The 18948-nt window shown below is 40.9% G+C and overlaps 1 protein-coding gene across 6 annotated transcripts in view; it reads left to right on the forward strand.

Annotated features, from left to right (window-relative positions):
- Window positions 1–18592, forward strand: part of WDR35 (WD repeat domain 35) — a 79595-nt gene extending 61003 nt beyond the window's left edge. For 5 of the 6 annotated variants that reach the window (XM_073335942.1, XM_073335944.1, XM_073335943.1 and 2 more), the window contains 10 exons: window positions 13–149; window positions 6979–7182; window positions 10500–10646; window positions 12693–12825; window positions 13493–13603; window positions 14633–14797; window positions 16266–16406; window positions 16876–17032; window positions 17707–17947; window positions 18272–18592. In XM_073335942.1, coding sequence (XP_073192043.1) covers window positions 13–149; window positions 6979–7182; window positions 10500–10646; window positions 12693–12825; window positions 13493–13603; window positions 14633–14797; window positions 16266–16406; window positions 16876–17032; window positions 17707–17947; window positions 18272–18422 — 1587 coding nt within the window. In that variant the 3' untranslated portion in view covers window positions 18423–18592. The remainder of the gene's footprint in view (window positions 1–12; window positions 150–6978; window positions 7183–10499; window positions 10647–12692; window positions 12826–13492; window positions 13604–14632; window positions 14798–16265; window positions 16407–16875; window positions 17033–17706; window positions 17948–18271) is intronic. The other variant, XM_073335947.1, reaches the window with a different exon arrangement.
- The last annotated feature ends 356 nt before the right edge of the window (window positions 18593–18948 follow it).

An 18948-nucleotide genomic window follows, 5' to 3' on the forward strand; every position in this document is an offset into this window, starting at 1 on the left:
TCATTCTTTTAGAATCCTGAACATCCTAACAAAGAATATATAATTAACTTTGAGATCCGATCACTGCGAGACAGTCGAGCATTGATTGAGGAGGTCGGGATTGAAGAGTCTTCCCAATTCATAGAAGATAATCCACATCCAAGACTTTGGTAAAATCCCTTTTCAAAATCCTTTCTTCTTCTGCTTCCATTGATTACAAACCTGTCTTTTCATCTGCTTTTCCTTCTTAATCAAGTCTCCTAGTTTACTGTAAAAAGACATCGTGGGCCTCCCTTAGCCACATAGCTCCATATTAAGCTCATCTAATAGCCCTTGTGTCTGTTTGATCAAACTTGGCAGACAGCTGCTCCACCTGTGCTCTCCACCCCTGTGGCAACTTTTCCACATTTGCCTCATGGATATTATGCAGGACACTACAGACAGCTATAACCACTGGGATATTTTTCTCACAGAGATCCAATCTTGTGAGTAAACAATGCCAGTTCCCTTTCAATCTACCAAAAGCACACTGAACTGTTGTTCTGCACCTGCTGAGCTGGTAGTTGAATCTTTCTTTGGTGGTGTCAAAGTGGGTGGTGTAGAGCTTCATGAGCCAGGGGAGCAAGGAGTAGGCTGGATCCCCCAGGATCACTATTGGCATTTCAACATCACCAATGGTACCACCAGTTGGGAGAGAATGCCCCTTCTTGCAGCCTGAACAGTCCTGTATTCTTTAAGATACGAATGTCGTGCACCTTCCGTGACCAGCCCGTACTGGTATCAATAAAATGTCCCAGGGATCCACCAGTGCTTGCATAACCATAAAAAAGTAGCCCTTTTTGTTGCTGTACTCCGTGGCAGAGCGGACTGGTGCCAAAATAGGGATATGCATGCTGTCTATCACCCTACCACAGTTTGGAAACTCTATTGCTGAAAATCCATCCACTATGTCCTACACATTACCGAGAGTCACAGTCCATAATAGTAGAAGACGATTAACGACCCTGCACACTTGCATGACAAAGGCCCCTCCAGTGTGTTTTTCAACTCCAAAATGATTTCCCATTGGCCAGTAGCAATTTGACGTTTCAGGCTTCGATAGCGCAATCACCACTCGCTTCTCAACTGTCAGTGCAGCTCATTCAGTTGTTTCTGTATTGGAGGGCTGGGGCGAGCTCAGCACACAGATCCATGAATATGGCCTTTCATATCCAAAAGATCTGCAGCCACTGCTCAACATCCCAAATCTGCATTGCAGTGCAATTCCACCAGTCAGTAGTTGTTTCTCAGTCCCAGAAGCAGCACTCCACCATGTGCAGCTGCTCCATGAATGTCACCAACAACTTTGAACTGGTTTTTGCCATGTCCCACAGCAGTTTGTCATCCACAAAATCGTCATGTTCCCTGATGCTGTGGTTCTTCTTGTGGCACTCCAAAATTTGGAGGATCATGCATCTTGTGTTTGCAACAACTATAGGGTAGACTGTGTGAGCTCCATGCTTCTGTCAGAGATGGCAGACAGTGAGAAGTGCTGTGCAGTTTTGTGGCTTTTTTTTTAAAAAGCATGAAAATTATGGGTATGGATATAGATGGCATTATGGGATGGAGAAAGTTGCATGGTGGGAATGTTACCCTTTGCTCCTAGTCGCCCCAGCATGACTTTTCTGTCCTGCCATGTATTGTCAAATTTTCCCAAAAGCCAATGCACCGGATGATGGTGAGTTGCACACTGGAATACCTACCCATGGTGCACTGCACTGTTCATCAACACAAGCACTACTGGTGGGTATGTTCAGTGCTGACACAAGGAACCAAATATGCATGCGCACGAATGATATACGAACTGGAGTGGCTTTGTGCCAGCATAACTTGCATCAACCAAAGTTTGTAGTGCAGAACTGGCCTTTGACAGGGAGATTGCCGGTCAAGTTGCTTACACAGCACTTGCTGTGAAACAATATCATGATACAGATTAGAGAACTGCTCCAGCTACCTACTGTTTTAGTTGCATTAGCACACTCCAGAATAAACAAAATGGTTTGAAAAGCTTACAGTCTTGCCAGTCCATCTACCATCAAAATACACACAGGTAACAGGCCTGCATGTTTCTATGTCACAGGTCATAAGAGCAGAGAGTGGGTAGGTGGACAAGCATCCTAGCAGATCTATACCCAGTGGTCCCTAAACTTTTTCATTTGTACCCCTTCCCCCTTATCTGGTTCACGACCCCCAGGAGCTGGGGCCGGGAGCAGGGCCAGAGCTGTGATCGGCAGCTGGGGCCAGAGCCACAACTGGGAGCCAGGGCTGGGGCCATAGACGCAGTGGGGAGCCGTGGCCAGGGTTGCAGTTAGAAGCCAGGGCCGGGAGCGTGGCCGCGATGGGGGCCAGGAGCTGGGGGCTGCAGTCAGAGCTAAGTGCTGGGAGTGGGGCCACGGTTGGGGCTGGGGCCAGAGCTGCAGCTGGGACTGGGAGTGGGGCTGTGGTCAGGGCCGGGGCCAGGAGCAGAGCTGGGGGCAGAGAAGGGCTGGGTGGCGCTCCCTTTCTGCACCCCCCCCCAGCCCCCATGAGGGGAGAGCTGGCCTGGGCCTCCCCACATTCCCCAAAGTTCCTCCACACCCCTTTAGGGGGGCACGTCCCACAGTTTGGGGACCACTGTTTTATACATACTATCTTGCCATTCCAAACAATGGGATTTCTCTTCTTTTGATAGCTTTGAAGCACAATCAGACCCAGTCAGGCAAGAGGCTTGTTTGCGTCCTCTCTGTACACACCCGCTGCTTCATTCCCGCCCCCCCCCGCCAGGTTGAGCATACAGGTGATATTCAGAGACCCTGTATTTTTTTGTTTGTTTGTTTGCAATCCTGCAGAGTACAAAACTTTCTAAAGTACCTCCTTTTTGGGAATGTACTTTAGCTGCTCACTTATTGCTTGCTTTCCCGCCAAGATTCATTCTTGGCATAAAGGGAAAAGGGAGTGCCTTAACTTTCATTTGGTGCAGCTTTACAATAGTTTCTGGACTGATGGATTCCCTCTTATAAGAAGACAAACTTACAGGTAGAGGCTAAACTAGTCTTGTCTCTTCTGACTGATTGACAGTGTTGGGGGGAGATGCTCTCCCGCCGGCATAGCACTGTCCACACTGGCACTTTTGTCAGTGAAACTTATGTCAGTCAGAGGGGTGTTTTTTCACACGGACAAAAGTTTTGCTGACAAAAGTGCTAATTAACGTAGACAAAGCCTCAGGTATGCCTTTGTTTTAGGTGCTGCTGCTATGAACGAGTTTTAACTATTTCTTACAGCTATCTCAAATTAAGGTGGTGGTTACGCTCACTAGCTTCAATGACATTTTGCCCAATCCACAACAAGAGGCTGTTTGTTGATTTGACATGATCAGAACCTCCTCTTTACATTCTCATTTGAAAGACTGTTCTGCCTACAGCAAGGTGTCCTATAATGTCACACTCGGGGCAAATCTACACTTAAAACACTGCATCAGCACACTGCAGCACTTTAATGAAGACGCTCTAAGCCAATGTGAGAGAGCTCTCCCATTGGCATAGTTAATCCACTTCCCCCAGAGGCAGTAGCTGGGTTGGCAGGTGAAGCTTTCCCGCAGACATCGTGCTGTCTACACGAGGGGTTAGGTCGGTTAACTACATCACTCAGGGGGTTGGATTTTTCACACCCCTGAGCAATGTAGTTATACCAATATAGGTCTGTAGTGTAGACCGGATTTGAGGCATTTTTTCAGTTCTGTGTAGAAAAGGAATGCCATCTGCTGAATTACCACCACTTCCTGTGCAGCATCTAAGAGTTCCTTTGAAGTCTCCTAACCAAGCAGTGACCATTTAATCTATAAAATGAATAACTATAAAGACATAGATAAAAAGAGCAACGTTATACTAATATTTTTATTGCATTAGTGACTAGAACACCCTTTGTGCTCAGTGCTGTATAAACATATATAAAGACACAGTCATTGCCTCAAGGAGCTTACAATGTAATATAAATAAAATAGCTAGTAGGAACAATGGAAATCAAACCTTATGACAGGTCTGAATATTTAAAGTTGTTTTTAAACAACATTGCATTTTTATCAAGTACTGTAAGCGTACATAGCACTTTGGGAAACAAATGAGAAGACAAGGGCCTTGTGTGGATTTTGAATAGCCTGGAAGGAGGCAAGAAGAGAAAGCAGGGTAGCGGGGTTAAGTTTTGAGATGACTCTGACATGGAACAGGATTTTGCACAGTGTATGGTGTGAGGAAAGGATGGAAAGGAGATTTCTATACACTATAATTAAACACAGACCCAAAGGTTAAAACTGAATTTCAAAATCCTACGCAGTATGCTGTATAAAAGCAATAATAGTGAACAAAGAAAGAAACCTGTGAAAGCCCATGTCTCAGAGGTTGAATGTGTAATTGCCATAGTAAACAATTTAAAGGAAAAATGAAATGTCAGTAGCTAAGACTAGAATTTCCTTAATAAGATACTATGGAATTATGCCAGCCCATTTTAAGGATCCAGAGATTTACTACATTTATCTGTTTCTGGAGTTATTTATGGTTTTGTTTTGAAACTATTAAAATGATTTGTGTCCGCATAGCAGACCTAGCTAGCCCAAAGTAAATTTGATCATTCTCTGCTACTTCTAACAGTTCAAAGTAGAATTTGGGTCCATTAAACTACTGGCTGAAGCAGACTTGCTGTAAAAGATGAAGTTTTACGAAACACTCTTTACCATGGGCTTATGTGTGTGCGTGTTTTTTTTCAAAGTCTGTATATTCATAAATAGGATTGATACCCAAAACTTAAATACAATTATCCAAATTTTTGCTAAATTTTTATCTTACTGAAGTAGCTAAGCTATTTTTGGCTAGTACCCAGTATTTATTTCAGTAGAAAAGGGACCAATTATTTTATAACTCTCCATGCCCCAGTAAGTTTCATATAGTAGGCTCATAAAGAATGAGCAAATCCTCCTGATTTTACTGGGGCAAAAACTGCCATTGACTTCAATGGGAATTTTGAATATGCAAATAAATGCAGGATCTGGATACAAGTTTATATAGAACAGATTGACAATTTGAAAATAGAAATACTGGATATAGAGCAAATACATTCTAGATAAAGGTAGGATAATGCACTTATTGCTGCAACTTGAGAAATGAGACGAGTGTGTAGCAGATCCACTTCACTTGCCAGATAACCCTTCTGTGTTGGTTGTCCCAAGATCTGGGGACTAGCACAAGAATTGAATTGATGCTATCCTTCTTAATTTGATGCAGCAAATATTGGGTTGATGTAGACCACTGGTTCTCAACCAGGGGTCTGGGGCCCCTGGGGCTCCACCAAGCAGGGCTGGCATTAGACTTTATGCGGCACAAAGCAGAAAGTCAAAGCCCCTTTGCATGGGACTGAAGCCTGGGGCCCCAAGCCCCACTACCTGGGGCTGAAGCCTGAGCATGTTAGCTTCAAAGGGCCCCCTATGGCTTGGGGCCCCAGGCACTTGCCCTGCTTTCTACTAACGCTGGTCCTGGTTTTTATATGAAGGAAAACAGTTGTTGTGGCACAAGTGGGCCATGGAGTTTTTATAGCACGTTTGCGGGGGGGGGAGGGCTCAGAAAGAAAAAGGTTGAGAACCCCTCATTTTGATCATGCTTGATGCATCTGTTATGGGAGTCCAGTGACAGGAACAGCAGTAGTCCTGTTTTTGCCAAGTAATCTTGGAGCACTATGCAGTTAGTGCTCTAGTTGTACTGACTCATTCAATATGTTGAGGGTCTAAGCCAGACCTACTTAGTTTTGTTTTTGTAGTACATTTTAGAGCTCATTCAAATACCAGATTGACAAGGAGGTAGAAATCCTTTCTTTATCTTCAGAACAGAACAGCATGGGCAGTGGCAGTGACAGCATCCCCACACTGCCCTGTCACTGTACCTTAGTGCTAACCTGCAGCTACTACCCATAAGGATGGAGAGGGATAATTTACTCTCCATGGTGCATTTACTTCTGGGCCTACAAGATGAGACCAGGCACCGGAACAGGCGCGGCCAGGAGCCATGGCCCCATCACTTTTTCCGGCTGTAAGGGCAAACGATGTGGGGAGGAGGCAGAGCGGAGTGAGCAGGGGGCAGGGTCTTATGGGGAAGAGACGGCGGAAGGGCGAGGGCCTCAGGGGGAAGAGGTGGTATGAGTGTAGGATTTCAGGGGGAAGGGATGGTGCATGGGGCAGGGCCAGGGTTCAGGCACTGGTGGCCCACCCACATTTAAGGGAGCTTCCGTTACCCCTGGCTGAGACTGCCATCAAGGCTGTCAGCTGTGGTTTGTGTGTGGGAGAGATGTCAACATGAATCTGAACAAAGACCATCAGTGCATTTCACATAGGCCACATCCTTTCTGTAGCGGGGGGCCCAAAACTGGATGCAGTACTCCAGATGTGGCCTCACCAGTGCCGAATAGAGGGGAATAATCACTTCCCTCAATCTGCTGGCAATCCTCCTAGTAATACAGCCCAATATGCCGTTAGCCTTCTTGGCAACAAGGGCACACTGTTGATTCATATCCCTCTTCTTGTCCACTGTAATCCTCAGGTCCTTTTCTGCAGAACTGCCACTTAGCCAGTCAGCCCCCAAGGCTGTCGCAGTGCATGGGATTCTTCCATCCTAAATGCAGGTGGCATACACCCATATTGAGATTAGTGGTTCTAGAAGTGGGTGCTGAATTAGCCCTAATTTAGGTGTCTTTTTTTTAACTTGACTAAGTAAATGATTCCTAATATGACTTCCTACTACGGCTGCTTTTCTAGCTATAACTCCTGTTCTTTGCTTATGACACATAAGTCTAGTCTCCTGTGGGTTGTATGCTTTGAACTCATTTTGGTTGTTGGATTTCATGTGCAGGTGCTGGTGGCATGTGATATACAGGCCGTCAGATTCGATCTGGTGGTCCCTTCCTTCCTTAAACTCTGTGACTCTATCTGTGCTTATCATATAGGCGTCTCCTGGCCGAAGCCGCTCTTCAGAAGCTAGACCTACAAACTGCTGAACAAGCATTTGTGCGCTGCAAAGACTATCAAGGCATTAAATTTGTGAAGTGCCTAGGCAATCTGCAGAGCGAATCAATGAAGCAAGCTGAAGTGGCAGCTTACTTTAGCCGGTTTGAAGAAGCTGAAAGAATGTATTTGGATATGGACAGAAGGTAATTGCATGCAGTAACCCCAGCAACAACTAAAGAAAATATTAGATAAAATAAATGCTTGCACTAAAAAAAATGGGAATGTTTAAGCAGTGAGGGCTTTTTCAAGTTCTGAAAAAGAGAACAAGGTTAGATAGAGAAAACTGCTGTACTGGTAGATTACAAATCCCTTTATTATTTATGCAAAAAGAAAAGGAGTACTTGTGGTACCTTAGAGACTAACCAATTTATTTGAGCATGAGCTTTCGTGAGCTGCATACCGGAAACTGCATCCGATGAAGTGAGCTGTAGCTCACGAAAGCTCATGCTCAAATAAATTGGTTAGTCTCTAAGGTGCCACAAGTACTCCTTTTCTTTTTGCGTAGACAGACTAACATGGCTGTTACTCTGAAACCTTTATTATTTATGTTAACACATTCCAAACAGTGTTACTTCCACTTTTCTCTAATTGATCTATATAGTAATCCGTATCCAATTTAAATCTTCATAGACTTTTGAATGTTAGTCTGTAGATGTTTAGTTAAGATTCCAAAATATAAAGAACAGTTTAAACTTAGTTAGCCAGTATCAAAGTCAGATTCAAGGCTCACAGAATTTGTCAGACCACTCTGTTTATTAGCAAAGCGCTTTGCCAATGCACCCAGATATGTGAGCCCCCTGCAAAAGCTCAAGCTAACTTATTTATACAGATAAGCCAAAGCCAATTTAACATAAGAGACAAAAGGAAGAGAAACTGACAAATATACATACATATCTTATCTTATTTGCATACTAACGTTTACCAATCTCCTAGCTCAGTAGGAGCTCGAAGTTAATTAGTTTGAGGACCCATTGTCTCACACTTGTTAATGTTTCTCTTCCTGACAACTATATTTCAACAAGCCCTTCAAGCAGCATTTCTTTAACGAATTATAATTTAAATATAATTCATTCTACTTTCACACCAGTTAACTAGTTGCTGTTAGTTAGTTAAATCCTACATTCTTTGAATTACACATACATGTTGCTGGGTTTTTAAATTAGCAGTAATCACATGGGAGCACACCATGGATGACATTTGGACAGCTCAATGAAAACTTCTGCTTAAGGGTTATTGTTTGCTTTTGTTTTGGACTAACAAATTTTTAGAATTTAAAGGAATGAGGTAGAAAATAATATTGAAAATATTATAAACCAGGGGCACACCCTGAGCTGGAATATTGTTTAGGTCTGGTCATCCCATCTCAAGAAGATGTAGCTGAAATAGGGGTTCAGAGATGGAGGACAAATGAATCATAGAATCATAGAATATCAGGGTTGGAAGGGACATCAGGAGGTCATCTAGTCCAACCCCCTGGACCAATCCCCAACTAAATCATCCCAGCCAGGGCTTTGTCAAGCCTGACCTTAAAAACTTCTAAGGAAGGAGATTCTACCACCTCCCTAGGTAACGCATTCCAGTGTTTCACCACCCTCCTAGTGAAAAAGTTTTTCCTAATATCCAACCTAAACCTGCCCCACTGCAACTTGAGACCATTACTCCTCTTCTACCACTGAGTATAGTCTAGAACCATCCTCTCTGGAACCACCTCTCAGGTAGTTGAAAGCAGCTATCAAATCCCCCCTCATTCTTCTCTTCTGCAGACTAAACAATCCCAGTTCCCTCAGCCTCTCCTCATAAGTCATGTGTTCCAGACCCCTAATCATTTTTGTTGCCCTTCGCTGGACTCTCTCCAATTTATCCACATCCTTCTTGTAGTGTGGGGTCCAAAACTGGACACAGTACTCCAGACGAGGCCTCACCAATGTCGAATAGAGGGGAATGATCACGTCCCTCGATCTGCTCGCTATGCCCCTACTTATACATCCCAAAATGCCATTGGCCTTCTTGGCAACAAGGGCACACTGCTGACTCATATCCAGCTTCTCGTCCACTGTCACCCCTAGGTCCTTTTCCGCAGAACGCTGCCTAGCCATTCGGTCCCTAGTCTGTAGCGGTGCACTGGGTTCTTCCGTCCTAAGTGCAGGACCCTGCATTTATCCTTATTGAACCTCATCAGATTTCTTTTGGCCCAATTCTCCAATATGTCTAGGTCCCTCTGTATCCTATCCCTGCCCTCCAGCGTATCTACCACTCCTCCTAGTTTAGTATCATCCGCAAATTTGCTGAGAGTGCAATCCACACCATCCTCCAGATCATTTATGAAGATATTGAACAAAACCAGCCCCAGGACCGACCCCTGGGGCACTCCACTTGATACTGGCTGCCAACTAGACATGGAACCATTGATCACCACCTGTTGAGCATGACAATCTAGCCAACTTTCTACCCACCTTATAGTGCATTCATCCAGCCCATACTTCTTTAACTTGCTGACAAGAATACTGTGGGAGACCGTGTCAAAAGTTTTGCTGAAGTCAAGAAACAATACATCCACTGCTTTCCCTTCATCCACAGAACCAGTAATCTCATCATAGAAGGCAATTAGATTAGTCAGGCATGACCTTCCCTTGGTGAATCTATGCTAACTGTTCCTGATCACTTTCCTCTCATGTGAGGCATGAGCCTCTCATGAGTGGAGGCATGAAAGTCTTCTATATATAGACTGGGACTTCAAGCTTAGATAAAAAGGGACATGAAAGAGGTATCTAAAATAACAAATAGTATAAGGTATGTCAGTGGGAAGCTTCCATTAGCTTTTCTCATACTAGAAGAACAAGGAGACATCCAATAAAACTGAAGGGGAACAAATTTAAAGCTGATAAAGAAAATAACATTTTACACAATACATGATTAACCTGTAGAGGGCATTCTGTGTCAGTGAGGCAGAATGCCTCCCAGAGCTGTTTGTTTGCACAGTATGTGACACCCCTTTAAGGGATACAATGTATACCCTTCCTTATGGCTGTACAGTGGAACTAACCAGTGGTGGACGACCATGATTCTGCTTATTTCCTGACTGCTTCTGGGGAAGAGCATTTCAGTAGCAGCCACTACACAGGGGGCTGGAATTCTGGGGAGTCCATTATTCCCTTCCCCACCACTATGAAAGCTGCATAAAGACCATCACAATCTAGCTCAAAGTAAGTAATTTTCTCTTTCAAATATATTTAAAAGTCTTTTTAAACATATATTCTTATTTATTGAGCTGTCTAAGGCATAATAACTAATCAGGGTAGTTTTCCTTTAAGTTTTATGCAGTCTCCAGGCCATAAGTCTTTCATTTTTCCTTTATGTTCACCTGCAGGGGTAGTATTTCTGAACACTTTTGTCAAGAATTTCTGCAGCTATTTTATTTTCCTTTTTTTAATCGTCATCAAATATGTTCTGATATTTATAGAGATCTTGCTATTGGTCTACGGATAAAACTGGGAGACTGGTTTCGAGTATTGCAGCTATTGAAAACAGGCTCAGGCGATGCAGATGATACTCTTCTTGAACAAGCACATAACGCTATTGGAGACTATTTTGCAGACAGACAAAAATGGTATGTGTTATAGCAGGAAATAATGAAGTGGTGGTAGCTGTCTCAGAATTCAGACTCTCCTCGTAAAGTGCAGCATAGAGTATGGGGGGCACATTTGGGAGCTGGAGTGCAGAGTGTGTGAATGTGGAATGAACTGGCATGATCCAGCCCTATCACCTTGAAGAGCTAGTAAGTTTCAGAGGGCATGTGTCCCACCACTACTTGCAGCTTTGAAATTCCACAGAGAACTGTTGTTTAGAGTGGGGAGAACAGAAAAGCAATAATCCCGGCTCTGCCAGGAATCCAATCACTAAACAATTTCTTCAACTTTGGGGAAAAAAACAACCGAGGCAAACAATTTTGTTACACTACAGTTAAAAGTTACGAGTAAGTATTAGTTACAGAATGGCCAAAAACCTTACAAGTCTGTTGTAGTGAAACAAACAAACAAAACAAAATAGAGAGAGAAGACTGAGGAATTTCAGAGCTAAGGTTAATCTTAAACCCAAACTTCTCACAGTATATAACTGCACGCTTAAGGCCACCAAAACTACATTAACTCTGCCCCTGTAAAGGAGTCAGCTCCCAGAGAATTTAAAGGCCACGCTTTTGGGTGTCCAACTTTAGATGTGAAGGCTGTTGCCCCACTCTGGCACTTTGAGTGCAGAAGGTGGGGGCCTGCAAGGATTGTAAAAATTAATACTGGCCACTCCACGCTTGTATTAAACTCATTGAATCATAGAATGTCAGGGTTGGAAGGGACCTCAGGAGGTCATCTAGTCCAACCCCCTGCTCAAAGCAGGACCAATCCCCAACTAAATCATCCCAGCCAGGGCTTTGTCAAGCTCCCCAGGTTACAGCTTTTTTCTGACCTTGGATGGGTAGATGCTGCCACCACTCAAGTGTAAAAAACCCCTTTGAGAACCGAGGAGGGCACACTTGGGAGTTGGTTCCTGTGGGGTACCCTCAAGCCCTTTCAGCCCCCCCTCCGGGGAACAGCTGAGAAAGAAAACAAAGGAAATCAGCTGTTGCCACCAGCTAATTAAACAAATCTCTTAGGACACAAAAATCCAATCCTGTTCTTAAAAAATAAAAGGTTCATTTTATTAAAAACAAAAAGAAAGAAAATACATTTGGAATTTAGGCTTTTTGCTAGATTTAAAAAAAACAATTACAAGGATTAAGCATCAAGGTAGCTCTCTTAAAGTTTACAAGCAAAACAAAAGAACCTGTGGTTAGCACAGAGGAGTCCACAAACCATAAAGAAATAAGAGATAAACCTAATCGCATCTTCCTAGACATTTCCTGATTTACTTACATATCTGGGGTTTCAAATGAGTAGTTTCTAAGTATGATCTGATGATTTTCATACCTGGCCCAAAGCTTTTTACAGCATAGTTCCAGCCCTGTCTCTTCTCCGGGAAAACAACACAGACAGACAAAGGGAAGTTTTTTCCCAATTTTAAAAAGTTCTACCCTTCCCATTGGCTCTTTTGGTCAGGTGCCCACTCCCTTCCTTTTACCTATGGACTTTTTAACCCTTTACAGGTAAATCAAGTAGAGAAAAGCTACTAACAGGCGTTTTATAGCTAACTGGCTGGCTGGGGGTCCATAAAAAGGAGCTTATCCCCCCCTTCATTTATCACAGATCATGGGGCCTCATTTTTCAGAAATATTAGGCACTTGCATCTTCCATTGACTTCAGCTGGAATGAAGATCAGACTATGGGCAACTAAATTGAGGCACCCAAACAGTCAACTTCTGAAAATGGCATAAATGATTTGTCCACTCATTGTAGATGGAGTAATATACATCAGGTTTTCTGACTTACCACCTCTGCTCTAGCCATTGGATCCTGTTACTGCTGCAACATAATGAAGCTAAATTTCTTGAGCATTCTATAATAGCTGTAAAATGCCAGAAAACGTAGCCAACTGGTAAAAATATTATTTTTTTATTTACAAATATATACTTAGTGAACAAGTTATTTCTTAGTGTTTAGTCAGATGGCACTATATTAACATTTAAGTTTGTTTGTCTTAGTAGGCTTTTTTTTTTCCTCCTTAGGATAAATGCTGTACAATATTATGTACAAGGAAGAAACCAGGAACGTTTAGCTGAATGTTACTACATGCTAGAAGACTACCAAGGACTAGAGAATCTGGCTAACTCACTTCCAGAAAATAACAAGTTACTTCCTGTAAGTATAAGAAAATTATTATGGTTATTTTGGTTTTCAACATGTGACCTTGTCTGCACTAGACTTTTTTTGCCCCAAATTTCTCATGGTTGCTACCACTGGTTCAGCTCCCCTGGCAATAGCAACAGCGGTAATGTTAGTGAAAGGTGAAGATTGGGGTTATTCCTGATTCTGAAAGAGGGAAAGACCCTATCAGTATGAACTGAAGTGATCCACTGAGTAACAGCTAATTAAAAATTAGTTTGATTTGTTTGTTATTCCAGAGTAGATGGTAAAGGCAAATCATGTTACTTGAATGTCCTTTAGGCTTATTACGCTGTTTTGGACAAACACAGCCATAACCCCCTTCTTTCCCAACCCTATTCTGTTCTGCTAAATTTTCCAATATATGCACTAAATCCTAGGAGGAAGAATCCCTACTCCCCATAATTAAAAGATGATGTTCTGCCTTGAATCACTTTTCATTGAAAACCAATGTAGATCTGAGAAACAGGGTGTAAGAGCAGAATATATTTCTTTAGATTACTGCAGTGTGTTTTCTCTATTTATAATCTGTAAACAGCATCAGTAATAAAAATTCAGAAGCTTGTAATAGGATTACAGTTACTAAAGGACTGTCCCAAAGATTTGGAAATAAATGGTAACAAGATTGTGATGTCTTTTGCAGGACATAGCTCATATGTTTGTCAGAGTGGGCATGTGTGAACAAGCTGTGACTGCCTTTCTGAAATGTAATCGACCAAAGGATGCAGTAGATACCTGTGTACATCTCAACCAGGTGAGAAATTTGGCAGCTGGCAGAATGTGGTCTTGGAATGAAAAAAAGGATTAACAATGGGATTTTTACCTCTTTGTCCCCAGTAAGATTTCATTTCATATTGGTCATCTGATGGCTCTTCAGTACCCTTCAAAACTTCATGCCTTAGTGCTTAAACCAATACCAACTGTTAGGGTATGAGACCTTTGTGAGAGGCAGATCATACTACATGCTGGTCTACACTAGAAAGTTAGGTTAACCTAGCTACATTGCTCAGGGATGTAAGTTAAGCTGACCTAAGCCTCAGTGTAGACAGCACTAGGTTGATGGAAGAATTCCTCCATCAGCCTAGCTATTGCCTCATGGAGAGGGGGATTTACTCTAGCAATGAAGAACCCCTTCTGTCGCTGTTGTAAGTATCTATGCTACAGCAGCACGGCTGCATTATCAGTTTACCAATTAGGATCATCATTAGCTATCTCAGGAGAGAAGCCAGGGACTGAATAGACATGGAGAACCAGATCCACAAAGGGACTTCAGTACTGTGACACAATGACTAACTTTTAGGTGCCCAGAAAATCTCAAGAACAACATTGCGAACCACAAAGCCTGAGTTAATGCCTAGGCTCCCTATACAAAACATGGGGAGAGAGAGATGCCTACAAATACGATCCACAAAAACCAGTGTGCTTCTGACGGCTACACGTTGAGGCTTTTTCAGAGGCTTCCAACAGTCAGTGCCAATTCTGACAATAAAAAAAAATGTTGCTATGTACTTTGCTTATTAAAATCATAACTTCTGTTTCCCTGCGTAAAACACGATAGGATATTTTGACTATAAGGAAATAGTCATTCCAAATGGCTACAGAAATGAACACAAGGTTGTCGATGGCATAAATATTTGTAGTTATATTGTATTTACCCGTTCCTTTGACATTATTGTAGTAATGTTCTAAAATGATGTTTTAGCTGTTACACATGAAAAGTGGGCTCTTAGTGTATATTTGAAAACACATGAAATTGAATAATTCTGACTATTCTTATTTCCAGTGGAATAAAGCCGTTGAGTTGGCTAAAAATCACAATATGAAAGAGATTGGATCCTTGCTAGCTAGATATGCATCTCATTTACTGGAAAAGAATAAAATCCTTGATGCCATAGAACTCTATCGTAAAGCCAACTATTTTTTTGATGCTGCTAAACTCATGTTCAAGGTATTATGGTTTTTTATTTTATGTGATATGGACCAGTCAGAAATAACATTATAATTAGCGAGCATCAGTTGCTTTTGTGTAGTGTTCAAATTTTCCAGTGTTAGCTATTTGTTCCCTGGAAATAGTTATCATTATACGGAAACCACCGTAACTACAGAACTATCATATTAACAAGTAATGCCAGTTAGATATCTTTTCTTCACTTCCTGTCAAAAACTCTTGCTCTGTGCTGGTAAGCTTCCAAGGTGGGTGCAATGATCCCTGTGTATAGTCTGAATCAGTTTGTAACCAAGTTGAAGTTTATAAAGTGCTTTTGACATTTTTTTGGTGACAGGCACTATATAAATATAATTGTTACAACAAATGTTTACAAATATATTATTTCTAAAACTGTTTCTCCTCTCATGGCAAAAACCCTAGTCCTCACTGATAGCTATCCATTTGTCAAATTTGACTTTTAAAAATCCAGCCACTTTTAGTTGCATGAATGCAAAAAAAAGTCTACAAAACATATTTTTTATAAAAGGCAGATATATTTTTAGTTTTGTTTTTCCCTTCCAGCAAGGTAATAGAAAAATGGCTATATTATTTTTTATCAAACTTTCTAAATTTACCTCTTGACTTAGAACAAATATGAGAAATTTCAATTCAAAATGTAATGTTTTTAGAAAGTTCTAAGTACGTTCGTATAAGAATGTTTAATAGAAGTACCTCTTCAACTGTAGCCAAGCATATCTACTGCAGTGATGACTTCAATACAGGATCAAGCTAAAGGACTAGCTAGACTAAAGGGAATGAGCTTTTATTCACTCAGAAGTAATAGCAAAGAGAATTCGGGAATAACTGACCAAATAAATGTTTTCTTTCAAGTTTGTTCCCCTTCAAAGGAATAGAAGAATAATACACATTCTTGTCATGTTTAGAAACATTATTGGACTCCTAAACTCAATATTTTTGTCTTAACCTGTTCATACAGTTCCATTTTTTGTTTAGGCCCCAATTGTACAACATGTTTCTGCCCCTGCATAGAGTACCACTGACTTCAGGGGTCCTTCTGATAGTTGCACGGTCAGGTCTTTATACCTGAATTGTTGCTGAAAGGAGTCTACTATTATAGAGAGTTCAGGTTGCCATCTCGGGGAAGATTCTCAGCTGGTGTATATAGGTGTAGTTTCATGGACTTCAATAAAATTATACTGATTTACACCAGCTGAGGACTGGCTTTATACACCTGCTAGCCACAGACATAGAATATATAAATTCTGCACTTAAAATCTTGAGAATGAAGTTCAGCTATATTGGTTTGTTTGTAAATTAAATTCTAATATTCAAGTAAAAATGGACTTTTGACATAGCTTCCTATGGTACATAAAAGATCTTTAATATAATTTTAGCATATCGTTGTAAAAAAAGAAATAGCATTTTCATTTTTAGAGACATAATTTTTCATGTTCTTTATTTCTTTAAGATTGCAGATGAAGAGGCAAAGAAAAGGACTAAACCTTTACGAGTCAAAAAGCTGTATGTATTGTCAGCTTTACTTGTAGAACAGTACCATGAACAAGTGAAAAATGCACAGAGGGGAAAAGTTAAAGGAAAGAGTTCAGAGGTAAAGTGTCTTAAATGCTTTCTATGGTGTTGTAGCCATGTCAGTCCTAGGATATTAGAGAGACAAGGTCAGGGAGATAATATCTTTTATTGGACCAACTTCTGTTGGTGAAAGAATGAAGCTTTTGAGCTTACACTGAGCTCTTCTTCAGGTGACCTGAAGCAACTGGAGCAATTTAATTTGAGTTTTGTAACTCTGTCACTAAAACATTATTTCAAACACAAATTGTGGGCCAGCTTTTCAGACATGTACTGAAACTCTGTAATTTACACAGATACGAATGATTTTGCATGGCTGAAAATTTGTACTATATAGTATAAATAGTGAAATTCATTTTAGGACAATATATATATACATTTTCCTAAGTTAACATAGAAAATAGGTATAGTGACTAGAAAAATCTCTTTTCCCGCATCTTGCTGTGTGTTTTAAACAGAAATTTTTACCTGTAATATTCCTTTGATTTTAGGCTACTTCAGCTTTAGCTGGTTTGCTAGAGGAAGATGTTCTTTCTTCAGCTAATCGCCTCACAGATAATGCCTGGCGAGGAGCTGAGGCTTATCATTTTTTTATACTTGCACAAAGACAGCTCTATGAAGGTTATGTAGACACGGCAATGAAAACAGGTAGGATTTATTACAGTACAGATGGCATGAAAACTGAAATCAGTCTAAGCCACACAAATCTGTAAACAAATTAATTCCGTTTACATTTGTCATGTTTGTTCCACCCATTACCTGATCCATGTAATGTAGAACATGAGAAATATAATTAACAGTGTTGGAACAATCATCAGCAGGTGCCAAGTTAGTTGCCAGTTTGAGCATCAGGTAGTTCTACAGAATAACTACCAATTTTAGCGAAACATCTAGGGGCTGGTTACCAGGAGATGTCTGAAGTTTAACTTGTCACTATCTGACAAGTTTAGATAACAAATCCCATAGGGTTGTTATTGACCACACTTATGTGCATTGAATGATGCTTCCATGAAGCTCACATCAGAGCCCCGGGGCTGCAGAGGAATCGATAGATGTTAGTTGGGTAAGTTGTGCCTTCTACCTTCTCTCCGTATTGAAGGGCCTAATTCAAACACTTCATTTTCAATTCACAATTAAATACAAAGTTTCTTCTTTAAAAATAGGGAGGACTATCTATGCTCTCTACTATTTTCATTGGATTTATTTTGTTTGTTTTATTTAATCAGGTAATTGATATTAAGACGACAATTTACTAGTACAATTAAGTTGTTTTTGTGTTCAAGGGGACATGTTGTAACTTTCTCATTCTTTTCATTTGCTAGCTCTTCACCTGCGAGATTATGAAGACATTATCCCTGCAGTTGAGACCTATTCCCTTTTGGCTCTCTGTGCATGTGCCAATAGAGCATTTGGTACTTGTTCAAAAGCCTTTGTTAAACTGGAATCCTTGGAAACCCTTAGCCCTGAACAGAGACAGCAATATGAAGATCTTGCACTGGAGATATTCACTAAACACTGTCCTAAACATACCAAAAAATCTGATCTGGATGGTCTTCTGGAGGGGTAGGCTGACTACATTTTGGTTTTGTTAGTATGATGATAGAAGTTTTCTTCCTTTCATTTGATATTGGGAGCGGCTGGCTCTAAGTGCTGATGCTAGACTAATGTATATACTGTGTCATACCAGGAAGATTACCATACCTGGCCCTATTAATAATATACACTAACACGTGATTTAATTATGCCGTACTAATAAAATGATGCAGACCTAAGTAGAGAAAAGCTTAAATTTGTTACAGATGGCCAAAGAAAGTTTTGCAAATTATTAAACTACTCAAGCAGGTTTCATCTAAAGCTCTGTGTTTTTTTTCTCTTTTGTTTTTTTAGTGGAGAAGGGAAACTTCCAACGTGTGTTGCAACAGGAAGATCTATCACAGAGTATCAATTCTGGATGTGCAATGTGTGCAAGCACTGTGTGCAGGCCCAAGAAATAAGCAATTACAACTTCTGTCCTTTGTGCCATAGTTCAGTGACATAGTAAAAGAAAAAGAATTGTGAGTGTGTCCTTGTATACGTACCATTACAAACATAAAAAAGACTTCAAGATTTCAAAGTGTGTTATGAAATGTAATACAGGCACTATACTGTTACAAGATGCTACTAAGATTATAGAGAAAAATCTTTCTTAGAAAGAAACTAGAATGACAAGAGTCTCGAAAAAGATGTAATTGTGAACCCTCTTTTATAAAAATGAGTTAACAGGATCTTTCCTAAGACTAAAAACAAACAAAATGAATGCATGCTTATCTCTATCTGTGTTTCCTTTGAGACACTCTAGGGGCTTGTCTACCAGGTAAGTTAGTAGGCAGCAAGCTAGGGTATAAATTTAAAATTCAGTAGCTACTCTGCATTAACTCCCCATGTGGATATTCTTATTGAGCACTGAGAGTGCCCATGGTGTTGCCGGAAGATTTTGATTCAATTATAATAAGCCCGGGATGTTGCTTAGAAACACTGCTTTTAATTTGAAACCCTTTATTTCCAATTTATCTGTTTGGGTATTA

Source organism: Lepidochelys kempii, chromosome 3 (assembly GCF_965140265.1).
Source record: "Lepidochelys kempii isolate rLepKem1 chromosome 3, rLepKem1.hap2, whole genome shotgun sequence".
In the NCBI taxonomy this organism is placed as follows: Eukaryota; Metazoa; Chordata; order Testudines; family Cheloniidae; genus Lepidochelys; species Lepidochelys kempii.